This window comes from Ciconia boyciana, chromosome 1 (assembly GCF_034638445.1).
Source record: "Ciconia boyciana chromosome 1, ASM3463844v1, whole genome shotgun sequence".
NCBI classification, from domain to species: domain Eukaryota; kingdom Metazoa; phylum Chordata; class Aves; order Ciconiiformes; family Ciconiidae; genus Ciconia; species Ciconia boyciana.
The window spans coordinates 207,430,706-207,445,030 of record NC_132934.1 but is presented as its reverse complement, the minus strand read 5'-3'; the positions used below and the strand labels follow the sequence as shown (position 1 = coordinate 207,445,030).

The window sequence follows — 14,325 nt, the reverse complement described above, 5'->3', positions numbered from 1 at the left end:
TCTACACATCTTGATTTCAGTGCGATTACCCATGTGTGCACAATTAAGCACATGCATAACTGTTTCCGGGAACTGGGCCATAGAGGTAAGCAGCCCCATGTTGAAGACCAAGTGTATCTAGCTTGGAAGGATGTTGAACCAAAAGCTTTTAGAGAAGCAGAGAGAATGCATTTCTTTGGAAAACAAAATAAGTGACTATAAACTAGCATAATGACCAGAAATAAAGAGCTTGATCCTGCATTAGGCTGATGTTCCACAGTGCCACATCCGTAGTATTTCCCATAGGTGGTTTCAGGAGGGACCAATCAGATCAGAATCGAGACTCAACAGCTCAGATGTTGAGATATCATAGCAGTGAGGAAAAGGAAAAAAAGCAGAGGAAGGAGAGGGAAAGAGGAAAATGGGAGAAGGGGAAAAGGAAAAAAAAGGAAGGGAAGGGAAGGGAAGGGAAGGGAAGGGAAGGGAAGGGAAGGGAAGGGAAGGGAAGGGAAGGGAAGGGAAGGGAAGGGAGGAGGGAGGGGAGAGGGAGGGGGAGGGAGGGGAGGGGGGGGCGGGGAGGGGAGGGGGGAGGGAGGGAGGGGAGAGGGGGAGGGGAGGGGAGGAGGGGGGAGGGGAGGGAGGGGAGAGGAAGAGGGAGGGGAGGAGGGGAGGGAGGGGAGGGAGGAGGGGAGGGAGGGAGAGGGGAGGGGAGGGAGGGAGGGAGAGGGGGCAGGGAGGGGAGGGAGGGGAGGGGAGGAGGAGAGGAGGGAGAGAGGAGAGGAGAGGAGAGGAGAGGAGAGGAGAGAGGAGAGGAGAGGAGAGGAGAGGAGAGGAGAGAGGAGAGGAGAGGAGAGGAGAGGAGAGGAGAGGAGAGGAGAGGAGAGGAGAGGAGAGGAGAGGAGAGGAAAGGAAAGGAAAGGAGAGGAAAGGAAAGGAAAGGAGAGGAAAGGAAAGGAAAGGAAAGGAAAGGAAAGGAAAGGAAAGGAAAGGAAAGGAAAGGAAAGGAAAGGAAAGGAAAGGAAAGGAAAGGAAAGGAAAGGAAAGGAAAGGAAAGGAAAGGAAAGGAAAGGAAAGGAAAGGAAAGGAAAGGAAAGGAAAGGAAAGGAAAGGAAAGGAAAGGAAAGGAAAGGAAAGGAAAGGAAAGGAAAGGAAAGGAAAGGAAAGGAAAGGAAAGGAAAGGAAAGGAAAGGAAAGGAAAGGAAAGGAAAGGAAAGGAAAGGAAAGGAAAGGAAAGGAAAGGAAAGGAAAGGAAAGGAAATTGGAGTGTCTGGAGATGGTTTCTAAAGCAACAGAACCCTAAATAAATGGTCTGATTTTCCAAAGTGAAAAACATAAACTGAACAGCCCATGCAGCGTTTTCGCCAACTGTCACTGGGGTGGCATTTCTGCAATCTGGTGGAATGACTCATCCCAAAACAACAACTGTTGCCAACAAGGTCTTTCCTCCAGGTCTAGTTATTTGAATGAGAGAGCTGTAAAAACAAAATAAACAGAAAAATCAGAGGCAACTCCTTGTCTTGGGGCTCAACTCTGAAGCTTCCTGTGAAGCCATCCACTCTCCAAGGTGCCTCCTCAACCCACTGAACAGGAATCCAGGTGATCCTCTGGGCCAAGGAAGGGATCGGCCCTGCTGGAGTGAACCCCTTGTTCATTAAAACAAATTCCTCCTTCTGCACCTAGTCACTACCTCTCACACCGTGCATATGTGCAGGATGCATCCTCCTGAGCCATTCTGCCCTCCACGTTAGGGATTTCACTCAGCGGCAAAGATTACCAGGAGAAGCATGACCCTGCCGACAGGTAGCACAGTTCTCAAATGGTTTGAGACAGACACCCTTTAATTCAGTGGGAGCGGACCTGGCCCAAAGAGTACACTGTCGTGCAGTAATTAAACACAGCCCCGTCAGCACCGATAAGCATCCTTCTTTGGCTAGTACAAAATACAACAATTTCAAAGACGCTTTCTGAAGCAGTGTTATTTTGCTGAATAATTTATGTCCCTGAGTCCTCTGAAAATGAGCAGCATACACTTCAGCACTGCAATAGCTATTCAGTGGAGACAGTGCACATTGTGTTCAGTAAGCTCATTGCTTAAACACTGTTGCCATGACTATAAGAAAGTGATTATACTATTGTTTACAAGAGACTCTTGATAAGTCATTACCACGGTAGCCAGAGTTTTGCCTCAAGTCACAATTTTTGGGAAGAAAAAAAAATCTCAGAGTTATAATTAACTTTGTGATCAAGATAATTCCATTGAAAGACTTTGAAAACTGAATACATCGTACGGTGAGGAACGAAAATAAGTAAGAATCACAAGTGTCTCAGGACTGATGGCTCTCTGGTTTTCTGACTGTTTCATTGGTAAATTCCATGGAGAAGAAAAGCCCTGCTAACTAAATAACTGTTGTAACTCGTTTTCAAGGAAGAAATAATTTATAGGGCAAGCACTAATGTAGGAGTTCAACTGTGATGAGTAACTGTAAAAACAAACCACTTTGTATACAAAGTAAGGGAAAAAAGACTTAAAAATCTGACTTAGAAGAAACATTTGGGATTATGAAATATGGCATTTCAGTGTCCTGGAATGAAATCGATACCTAGAGCACTTAGTTCTGAATCCTCTAGTGCATATGTCCAGTACATGACCTCTTTATCTCAATAGTGGGCTGATGATCAATAGTTTCCAAAACTAAGAAGTAACTCTGAAGCTGTCAGAAAGTCATCCTCACATTTCCTATGGACAGTAACAGGCCGCAGAACACAAAGCAAAGAGATGATTAATAGAGTGCTGGACTAGGAGTCAGGAAATCTGGGCTCCGTTCCCAGCTCTGCCACTGACCTGCTGTTTGACCTTGGGCAAGACACTTGACCTTTCTGTGCTTCTGTTCCTCCTTCCATTCTTTGTCTATCTTGTCTCTTGAGGCCCTAAGGTATGCAGGGAAGGGCATGGTTCTCACTGGGTGTTTGTATAACACCTACTCTAGGGAGGTGCCTGCAGAGCTCTGTAATAAAGCCAGGGTACCACAGGGATGACTCTTGCACAATAGCATGTTTTGTTTCAAAACAGAAGAGCCACGATGAACCTTCTTGGGGTTTCATCTGCTAGTCCAGGACTTTACCGGGTCTTTCAGCCAGCTTCATGCTCAGGCAGCAGGTAAATGGGTTTGCAAGATCTGCTTCCTCACTGTGTCAGAAGCACTTTCATGCCGATTTCTAATTGGTATTAATTTCTGCACCTTGAGTCAGCTGGATTTGCAAGCGCATCAGAATTATAACTGAGTGACACAGATAGCTACAGGAGCCATTCCTGAACAAAAGGAATTTCTTCAGGGAAATGTCAACACCTGTATGTGAAGCCACGGGTGTGAGGTATTTTAAAACTAAAACCAAAATAAATTATAATTTTTCAGTGTGTTGGAGTTTTGTGTAAGTTATTCAATTAAGAAATATTTTTTAGTTTTTCTCCCACCCCGAGCCATAAACATGAACCTTCCTCCATTACTACCAGATGGGAGGCAACACATGCAGGACAAGGTGGCTCCCACCTGCTAGTGCTGGGGTGCAGCTGCAGCCTCGACAGAGGGCAGATGACTTGCGTATATGCTCTCAGTTCCAGCCCCACTTTGCTCCCAGTTTGCTGGAGCATCAAGTACATGAAGTGCTTGAACACAGCTGACTTAATTGGGAGACTAATTTGAGTACAAACTGATGCAGAATCAAGAGCAAGTAAAGCAAGAAAATATGAAGCATACATTTATGATTATGAATGAAAAGTTGGGAAATGCTTTGCTCTCCTAAAAAGAAGGGGCACTGCCACATCTTGCACTTTTATTGTGAAACTTGACAATGCGGTGCCATAAAAACACAGCTCTGGGAGTCATGTGATTGTGTAAAAGACTCATTTGGGTTTGCATTTCCAGTGCTCATACCTGTGGGTCAAAGGCTGAAAAGGTGATTTGAGTGCACCTCAAAGGCTCAAAACACAGAATTCAAATAAGAAGAATCCATCGACTCATATACATTGCCTGCAGCTTTGCCAAAGCAAATGTTCAAATAGCCTGTCCTGGCTCCGTCAATAATGAATTTGGATTCTAAGCCGTAAAACTCACCATCAGATCTCAATGCACTTTACAAAGGTGATAAATAGTATTTTTCGTAAAGGAAACTGAGGTTTATGGAAGTGAAATAACAGAGTAATCTGTTGAATAGATCCTAGAGTCAGAGTAGAAACACTGAGTTTTTAGTTTACAGCACGCTCACCTAAGAACTGTTGCTTGAGAGTTGCAGGTATTTTGTGTTAGGTATTGGTGTTGGCACTTCAGTACAATTATGGATTGATTACCTGCATCTAATAATACTTTGGAAGAACTTGACAAGGTATGACAGATTCGCAGGTTGGCTCTCAAGTGGCTACAGGAAGCTTTTCATGGGAAATATGGGGTATAAATAGTTTATGCTTTCGTCTAAAAAAAAAAAAAAAAAAAAATCTGTCTCTTAATACTGTTAAGTTGAAAAAGTGATCCAAATCTCACTTGGCACCAACTCCTTCTTTTCTGTAGCCAAGACCACTGCCTCTTTCACTGCTCAAAGCTGTTCCAAATTGTAGCAGTGTGATATGGGTAAGATCCTTTTCAGGTTTACAGCCACTGATTCAGATTTGTGGAAAACACAGCCCTGTTATGAATCCCATCAGCTTCATCCTACTGCTGCTGGGAGTACCATCACTGGGAAGTCATACAGGGGAATGCTGACATGCAGACACCAGAGAGAGGCCAAAGAGCAAAGACCTTGTTCCCCTTCTCTTCGGAGCAGCCAGGTGGCTAAAGCTCTCTCCACACCATGTAGCTGATTGTGTGCCCTCTAATGTGTTGCATAGTGGTTTCTTTAATCACCTTCCTGACCTCCATAGAAGTGATGGCATCAGGTCATTATCATGTAGAGTTGGGCCCTCAGCAGAGACCAGGGTCCCATGTGCTAGGCAGTGAGATGGTGCCACCTGAAGAGCTCAAGCATAGAAAGGAAATAGTGGCACAACAGGGGACATGCGCTTGCTGGCAGACCTGGCACCTCCATGCCAGTGCTTTGTTAGCTGGAACAGCTTGCCAGCTTCCAGTTCCTCCTACACCACATATGAGGGGCAATATAAATGGAGCAGTGGAGATACTACCCTTCCCAAAGTTGTCAAAGGGACCAGGATGGAGCCCTTCTTTTCCAGTAATGAGACATGAGTGAAGTTTCAGTTTCATAAGCCAACAGTCTTGATAAGAAAGGCAGACTACAATTGGCCTCTGAAGATGATATCTTGGTAGAAAGGACCGTTGACAGCAGTTAGGAAGAGGAAGAGGGGCATGTTATGGCCTTTCTTAACCTGCCAAGTGACTAACCTAGTTGCTGGGGTTTTTTTGGTCACTGCAAACTAACCAAACCCCACATACACCTTCTTGCAGACAGTGTTCTTTGTGAGGGGAGAAGTAATAATAGTGAGATAAGTCAAAGTTTCGGCAAAGCAGCTTCTCTGAGTCAGACATACCTTTCTAAGGTTCAGATTTCCCCACAGACCGGCTAATATTTTTGCTGGAGTCACACTTCTCAGCGCAGAAGAAACAGAAGCTGTACATCACTCTCCTTTGTTGTGGTGCTACACACAAAAGACTCAATTTGAGTATCGCAGGGGAGGCGAGAGCTCTATCAGAGGACATACTGTAATAGTCAGGGAAGTTAAGAAGCCCATGGGTTGGCCTCAGAGAGCGTGTCAAGTCCAGGCAGACAAACTGTTTCTCTGCTCGCTACCTACAGAAACTTTGGTGGTAAAACAGTCTGTTAAATAGTTTCAGAACGGAGGAGACGTTCATTAAATGTATTCAAAGCTTAAAAAGCTTCAAAGGAGGCAAGTGATTTGATTGGAGAGCTAGGACTGAAAAGGCTCCTACACTAGCATACATTTAACAAATTCACTTGCTGAACTTTTCATTAAATATAGCTTTTATGTAGCTTCCAGGGGGTCTTCTTGATTTTGGTTCGGAAAACGTTCTCACAGCTGAGGGGAACAAAGGTTTTAAATGGCGCCCATGTCCATCCTAACCAAATGGCTCCCAGCAGGCCAGAGGGCCCGTGACAGCAGATCAAAGATTTCTACCCACAAAGGCAATGTGACTTATTCATTTTACCCGACTCTGCTACATAAATTGTCTTTATCAGAACCCAGCTTTGCTCCTGCAGAAGCACAAGGAGCAGACAGCAGTCCTTCACCTCACAAACAGAACATTTCATTGCTTTGGCACCAAACTTTGTTAGTCAAAAGATCCCACTCCAGCTTTGCAGAATGGTTTGTGCTTTAATCCATCCGTGCTCACCGCACCGTAACGTCACCTCACCCCACAGCTGGTCACCTTATACTGCTTGCTTCAGAGCGCTTCCAAAAGTTATGTACGTCCAGAACCAGAAAATGCAGCTACTTCTGCAGGGTACCCTGGCAGCCAACTAGCAAACAAAGCAAAGAGCTTGGGAGATAGGGGAAGTGTAAACTTGGGCCAAAGATACCAGAGCACAATCCTTCCTTTTAAAATACTTGAGGATCTTTAATGCTAGCACAGGGGAGGCCAAACCTCAGCAAGCACAGTGTGGATCATAAAAAAAAGTTATTAGGAAACAAAGTCAGGGCTTCCACGATCATTTAAAGGATCTCCGCATAAAAGAACTGCCTAAATTGAGGTTTTACAAGCCAAACTTGGCTCTTGGCACCAGTCAGGCAACCCTGTCTTCCACTGAGGTCCTCAGGGAACTGGGACAAACCCATTGACTCTTCCAGATTTGTACTGATGTTGATGAGAATTTAGGGGAGTAGGAGGAATTAACCCATTCTCCTCTTCTTTGGCTACAGCATCTTTATGGGACTGTTTTCCCTTTTCTTTTTCACCTGCTTGCAGACTACATCTGGGGAGCACCCCACTTTCACAATCACTCTTCTGAGTACAGAAAATATTAATATATTTAATTAATATTTTTAATTAATCCTTATAATGATAAATTCAGTGCAACTTCGAGATGAGTGAAAGTAGAACAAGCCACCTGTGACTGATGACAAACATCGCTTAACACACTCAGAGAAGATGTTGCCACCAGTGTGATGGCTGCAGTGAAAGAACCTGACCAGAACAATACAATAATGCCCGTGAAACAGAGTTCCTGGCTTGCACAGAGCAAAATGAACAGTGCTCAGCCTATGTCAGAAGAACAAAATAATGAATCAGCCACCGGAGATTTGAAACTGCTGTACAAGAACTTTGGTATTACCAGTTCAATGCTTAAGCCACTGAGGAATGCCCTCCAGAGCTAACTGTTTATATATAACATAAATAATATAAACAGCTAAGTGCTGGAGGGCATATACATACATATAGATGTATGTGTAAAAGAAAGACAGAATATTTTATCTGTTCCACTCTGCACCATGAAAAGTAACACCACCATATAAATAAACAAATGTCAGCTCTTGGGAAATGCAGGGAGGCAGAAAGTACAAAAGCTTTCCTAGCCGTGTCCCAAAGAATAAATTTCTCCTTGACATGCACCCACATCCATTGGTCCAGCTAAAAAAATCTGCTCTCCACTCTCCAATTAGAAAATGCTGCTGCCAAAGATGCTTTCTCAAAAATCAAAGAAACACTGCCAAATTACACCCAAACCAAACCTCACTAAAAACTCTTCTTTCTGCCGGTTTTAAAATGTCCACTGGGAAAAGATAATTATCAAATAACAGTATCAACAATGTCAGATAATCACTTCAAGCTCTTTGATATGTTCAAGTGAACGTCGTCTCAAATGTTATCGAGTGTCAATTATTTACTCTTGAGTCCAACTGTGTAAACAACCCATCCAATGCCACTAAACATGGCAGACGCACTTGTAAGAAGAGCAGTGGGACCTGCAAAGCAAAGGAAACAACCCAGCTATTTTCAGGAGAGGAAGCGTGAGGACAGTCTTGGTTTTGCAGAACAAAGAGCGTCCTGATAGCCAGAACTCCCCAAAGAGAGTTATGACTGCCTTCGCGCTTATCTGTGTGGATTTTTTTTTAACTGGTGAAGCTGCAGCAAGGCAGGTGGAGCTTTACAGTCCCCCCATGGAGTGAGAGATGTGTCCAATCTCACGTTCTCAGTGTGTGAGACTCACACAAACGCTCCTGTCTTGTGCTTCCTTCTGCCAGAGCTCTACCTGCCACAACTGAAGCTCAGAGCTGCACCTTGTTCCAGGACCCTGCGCACAAGCAAAATGGGTTTGCTGTAAGCAAGAAGTCTGGCATTAGAGGAATAGTGCATTCCCCTCTTGGGAAACACCCCATAGAGGATGAATTCTCCTTAGAGATGTTTCTCTTCCCCATCCCTTTATAACGCACAAGACAACAGGCTTAGTCTGCCTTGTCCTTCCTCTTCGAGTACCCTTGGAATAACTGGTAGAGCAAATTCCTCCTCCAGCTATGGCTGGAGCGAAAGCAAGACCCCATTATTTCCTGGCCCATCCCTGCCCTCTGAATTTTCAAGAACAGGAGCACAATGCTGTGCTACCTGGTGTATGACCCTCAGACACTTGAATTCATCCCCCTCAGACACTGTGTGGTTTGCTTTTCCTTTTTAATATTTGCAACAATGTTCTAAGGAGCTCTTGGTAAGGGGAACATGTGCCTCCATGACACAGAGACGTCACTTTGAACCGATGCCTTTCTCTGTTCCTTAATTAGGCAGTCCTACCAGAGCAGCAAATGAGGAATGTCTGTGTCAAGCACAGAGTGGGAGGATCAGCGATGTGCAGTGATACCATTACAATACTGCTTCATGAGCCAGCATTTCTTCAGTGTCAAAACATGGTTCAGGGCCCCAAACGTCATGCTCAGTGAAGTCACGTACCTTGTCAGCAGGATTACCGAATGCTAGCGTGCAAAAACGAGGGGGACTTTGTCAGACTTTTCCCTTGTCAAAGACATGTATGTACAGAGTTATCTGGGAGGTAATGCAACACGCAGCATGGAGCAAGGGCTGTGCCCGGCATTCTCCAGCAAAGAGCAGGTTAACAATCATTAGCAGCATTTCAGAAACAAGGGCAATCTCTCGGCATTTAAAAGACGAAAATCTTTCAATATTTTCTTTGGAGTTGTTTCATTTAGCACTTTCAAACAGCTGCCTCCAGCTATTTCATAATAATAGTAACAACTAGTAAAAAAACCTGAAAACAAAAAAAACCCACACAGGCCTGTTCCCTGATTTCAGAAAGTAGATTTTTCTGGGACGTACGTTATTAGGCAAAAGCCTTTCTTTTTTTCCCATAAGACAAGTGCAAAGCATTTCATTAATACACACTGGAAAAATAAGATAATGGCTTTCTTGATTGTGACGAGGAACGTGGGGAGATTTAATCTGAACACTGAGTCAGGTCGAAGCGCCTAAACTCCCCTCGGACACAATGTTATCGCATTAACGCTTACATCATCACCCTCACAAATGATGCTGAGTAATGCAGCCCCAAACATTGATCCATGCACTGCAGCGAACTCACGGGTAAGAAAGGAGAAACAACCACAAAGGTCCTGTTTTAGCATACGTCAGGCACTAAGAAAGATAGGTTTGATGTCTTGAGCGGAGGGAGCGATCTATTTTCAGCCGTTCGAATAGCAGCCACAGGCCTATCAGGACGCAGTCACTCCTCTTAATATTTCGCATGTGTGCTGAGAATTAAGAGTTGGAAGGCAGCACAGTGCAGCACACGCCTTCAAAAGCATGGTACACGGACTGCTCGTAATAAAGTAACAGGAGACAAGGCTTCGCCTCCTTGACATGTTCAGAGTAATTTCCAGTTGAAAAAGGTCAACGTATCACTTACAAAGTGGCAGCGCCTGGAAAACTCTTGTAACTCTGCTCGCGAAACACAGTCAGTGGTGATAACAAACCGACCCTTTCTGGTGCTCGGAGCACCGGGCGCGAGACGCTGTCGCTCGGCTGAATGTCACCGTACGCTCCCGCGCAGCGCTGCTTCTGCAAGCGCCTGCCGGTCGCTGAGGTACGCAGCTGAACCGCATGCATGGGCTCTCATTTCTCGGCACTGCCCGTCTGCCTCGTGCCTAAGTATTGGCCGCGTTCGAGGGACACGGCAGCAAACCGCTGCCTCGAGTGAAAATAGCTGCCTGAAGCCCTGACGAACGGGATAAAATGGGGCAGACGGGCAGTTTTGAACATGGGCGATACTTCAGCGCTACTTTTCACCCCTGCCTGGGGATGCGCTGACAGCGTTTGCCGCTGGTGCCCCCCCGCAGGGATGCCTGCTGTCACCGCCTTGGCGAGGCGATGGCAGAGGCACGCGACGCATTCTTAGGACCACAACCTGGTTTAAAAAAACCCAAGCAGTCCCCAAATCCCTTCGAGGGAGGACACGTCCCTCCGCTGCCCCGCTCCGGGCCTGGCAGACCTGCCCACCGCTCCTCACACCCGCGACGCCACCGCGGGGCCCGGCACTGGTAGGGACCGTCGCAGGGGGTACGAGGAGCAGCGGGCCGAGCCGGGCGGCCACGGACACCCCCCCGCCCCCCAGGACCGCCCTCGGGTGGGGACGGGCCTCGGCCTCGGCGCTGACCCCACCTTCGCGCCTCGCCTGAGGGACGGCTGCGGGGGAGGGGGTGCCTGAGCGGGGCAGGGGCTTCTCCTCGCGGCCGCGCGTCGCGGCCCCTCCCCGCCGACAGGGGGCGCTGTGACTCACCGCCAGGAGGGCCGAGGCGCGCTGCTCCCCCGCCGGCTGCTCCCCGTTGATGCCGCCGTTGCTGAGGAGGTGCTGGTGGTAGTCCGGGGGCGCGGCGGCGGCGGCGGCGGCGGCGGGGGTGGCCGCGCCGGCGGCGGCGGCCGCCTTGGGGTGCTTGCCGGCCTTGCGGGCGCCCTGCCCCTGCTGCACGAGGTGGAGGAGCTGCAAGGTGCTCTCCCGCTCGCGGTCGGAGCTCTCGGCGCGGCCCCGCTCGTAGCGCCCCTCGCAGCTGAGGTGGTGCTGGCGGCAGACGGCGATGCGGGCCCGCAGCCGCTCGACGATGGCGCTGTGCACCCGGGGCGCCGCCGGGCCCCCCCCCAGCAGCCCGGCCCCCAGCCCCGCGGCCTGGGGGGGAGCCGTGTCGCCCATCGCTGGCTGCCGGTCCTGGCCCTCCGGATGGGTCGGTCCTCACTGCCGCATGGAGGGGGGGCGGGGGGGGGGGGAGAGGCGGGGGCAGCGGCGGGAGCCCGAGCCCGGGGGCTGGCGGCGGGGCGGAGGGCGGTCAGCCCCGCGCCCCCTGCCCACCCCCACCCGGCCCCCGGGCGGTGACGGCCCCGCGGGGGGTTGACAGATCGGGGGTGGGACGGGGCGGAGGGGGCGTCCGGCGGCCGCTAGGGTTGTGCCAGCATCGGCCGGGCGGGAGGGGCGGGGGTCGGGGCCGGGCGGCCCCCGCCGAGGGGCTCCGCGGAGCGGGAAGGGCGCCCGGGGAGGGGGGACGGGGGGACGGGGAGGGGGTCTCCGCCGAGGGAGGAGGGCGGAAAAAAAAATAAAGCGAGCCGCTGCCTCCGAAATGAATCCCTGGACGAAGGAGATCTCCCTCGGGAATGAGTGAGACTTGGCAGGTTTATGGATTTTATTTTATTTCGGGGGAGCGGGGACGTTATTCCTTGAAGTGGAAATTTATGCAAGGAAAGGCACTGCCGTGCTCGGCGGCACGGAGAAACCCCCCGGCGGACCAAAAATCTGTAGATTTGGTGGAGTGGGGTTTGTTGGGGTTGTTGTTTTTTTTTAAAGTCTTAGTAAATGTGCAAATAAAGAGCCGGGGAAGGAGGAGGAGGCGGCTCGGGTTAGTTTAGTCTTTGTGCTTTCTCGTTCCTCTCGCCCGCTCTTTGCTGGCCGCTCTTCGGTTTATTACTGTGTCCAACTGTCTGCCGCTAAATTGTAGTTCCTCTAAAAATAAGAGACGGATCCCCCGGTCCGGAACAATGTCAGTCAGTGGACTTCCAGACCGCGCTTCGCCTTCAGTTAATCCAGCCACTGGATAAATTCCGTATTGCTTTCAGTGCTTATTTCCCCCCTTAGTAATAAAGCAGCAAGCTACGAACCCAGGCAAAGAACTCCTCTCTCGTACTTTCCCTTATACTCCCAGATATCGAATAGTTTCAAGTACAGTTTCAAAAGAAAAGCACGGGGGGGGAAAAAAAGGGGGGAAGAAAAAAAAAAAGCCAAGCCAGCCCCTCTTCAGACAGTAATTACAAACGGAGAGTTGCACTTACAAACTTCCAGCATTTTGCACCCAGAGCAGTCCAGCCACTTTTCCTTTGTGTTTTTGTATATTCCATCCCCGACCCGCTGGGGTGGCTGGTTGCCGGTGGGTTATCGGCGCTGCCTCCGCCGGACGCCGCCGCCGCCGGGTGCCCGCGCCGGCGCTGCCCGCTGCCCGTGCGTGCGTGCGGAGCGGTGCGGAGCGGAGCGGAGCGGCGCGGCGGTGCGGGGCGCTGCGGGGGCGGGAGGCGGGTGTCACCGCGCGGCCGGGGACGCGGCGCCGGGGAGGCCGGGGCGAGGCGCGGAGCCTCCCAGCGGCCGCGGAGGGGAGTCGGGCCGCCGCCGCTCCGCGGGAGGTATTTGCATGGGAGGAAGCCAAGGAAATCCCCTTTCCCCTCCTTGCTCAGTACCTGGGTGCCGGGCCGGGGCGCGGGCGGGCCGTGCGCGCCTGAGCAGCCGCCGCGGAGCGCAGCCTCCCGCTCTCCCTCCTCCCCCGGCGGCGAGACCTTCAGGAGAGTGCGAGGGAGTTCTCAAATAAATCACGGCGCCGCGCTCCTCTACCAGCTGGATTTCTCTGGAACAGACGGTAGAAAAACAAGCGGTGCCTTCTAGGGCGCTCTCATGCGCGGGGCGAGTGCATGACACGAGGTCAGGCTTGGGATGTGGGAGCGCCGGGCTCTGACTTGAGCTGCTTGGGTGTCCGGGGCAAGTCACGTAGCGCCTGCGCTTTGGTTCCTCCCCGGGAAAGCCACAGCCTTGGTGCTTCTCTTGCCCGACTCCTCGGTTTGGAGCAGGGGTGGCCGACTGCGAGATCTGGCCCCTGGTACTGGCCTTGCTGCAACCGTCAGGTTCTGCGTGTTGCTGTAGGTGAGCTGTGAAGGAGGGTGCAGAAATAGCTGGGAGCTGGTCGGCTTTATTAAAGCAATACACCGTTGTGCTACTGTGGCTGTATTATCTGAATTCCCAAATACCTCTTTGGGAATAAAAATGGCCCCCAAGCATGTGGGGACACATCCCTGATGGAAAATCCTTAAGGTCTCTTGGGACTCTACAGCCCCTAATACAAGGGTGCATCATTCATTTAGTTCTGCAGTGGGTCCAGTCAGAAAAATACACAAATTCTGTCACAACATTATCGGGAGCATGAAGCTGAGGATGAGGAGGAACTAATGATAACCCTCTCCAGTGGTTTTATCCCCTTCCAAGGTCATACATGCAAATGCTTTAAATGGCAATGATGAAATTACACATTTCTGGAAATTCCCCCAAAACGCATAAAAGATATGCAGCACTGGACATGTGGGAAATATGAAAGCCCCCGTTTTCATGACCCCCATCTCCATGTTGCAACAAACATCCATGTGGGTTTCCAGGATCTGGCTGTGTGAGCACTGGCCAGAGTCTCCAGCACATTCAGACCCACGTTTGCCCCAGCAAAGACTTTGATTCTTCACTGAGGGACAAGGTCTGGGAAAGCTGGGTTTGTGGATGTGCTACGTTCACAGGAAGGCATTATTGCTAACAGGAAAAAGGGATTTTTTTGTTTAACCTTGAAGAACTGAGGAAGAGTGGGTTATTATTTGATACATAACGGTAGCATGCATCTGTTGAGAACAATGGGCTGGCACAGTTGGAAAAAAATGTGAAATTTTAATGTTTGTAAAATAGACGTTACCTTTGCTTCAGGCCTCGCTAGGGCTTTTATTCATTCTTTGTAGCTCAGATGCCACTGCTGGGTTTAAGAGGGTCAGTCACAGACCGCACGTGTACCAGTCACACAGGAACCTCGCGGAGAATAAGCAAGGGTGTTTTAAACTAAGTCTTGGCTGGGGTTGCAAAGCTGCTGTGGGAGTACGAAATCGGTGTTGCTGCTCTGGAAGATACCGGGGTAGCTGCAGGAATTCTCTCTCTTACAAGATTTTGTAGAACTCAGAGAATGATCTTTCAAACCAAAGATTTTTGAATTTTAACTTCAGACGTTTGCGATTCACTTTTTGCCAAGCAGCATCTCACGTGTTTCGCGGTTTAGTGCATCCCTTTCAGGGCGAGAGGCAGCTGGTTGCAGGGCTGCGCCGCAAG

At 49.6% G+C, this 14,325-nt stretch overlaps 1 protein-coding gene across 2 annotated transcripts in view; it reads right to left on the bottom strand.

Moving 5' to 3' along the window:
• MAML2 (mastermind like transcriptional coactivator 2) overlaps nt 1–13,044 on the bottom strand; it is a 222,676-nt gene extending 209,632 nt beyond the window's left edge. The window contains exon 1 of one of the 2 annotated variants that reach the window (XM_072850672.1): nt 10,723–13,044. In XM_072850672.1, coding sequence (XP_072706773.1) covers nt 10,723–11,130 — 408 coding nt within the window. In that variant the 5' untranslated portion in view covers nt 11,131–13,044. The remainder of the gene's footprint in view (nt 1–10,722) is intronic. The other variant, XM_072850673.1, reaches the window with a different exon arrangement.
• Between the last annotated feature and the right edge of the window lie 1,281 nt (nt 13,045–14,325).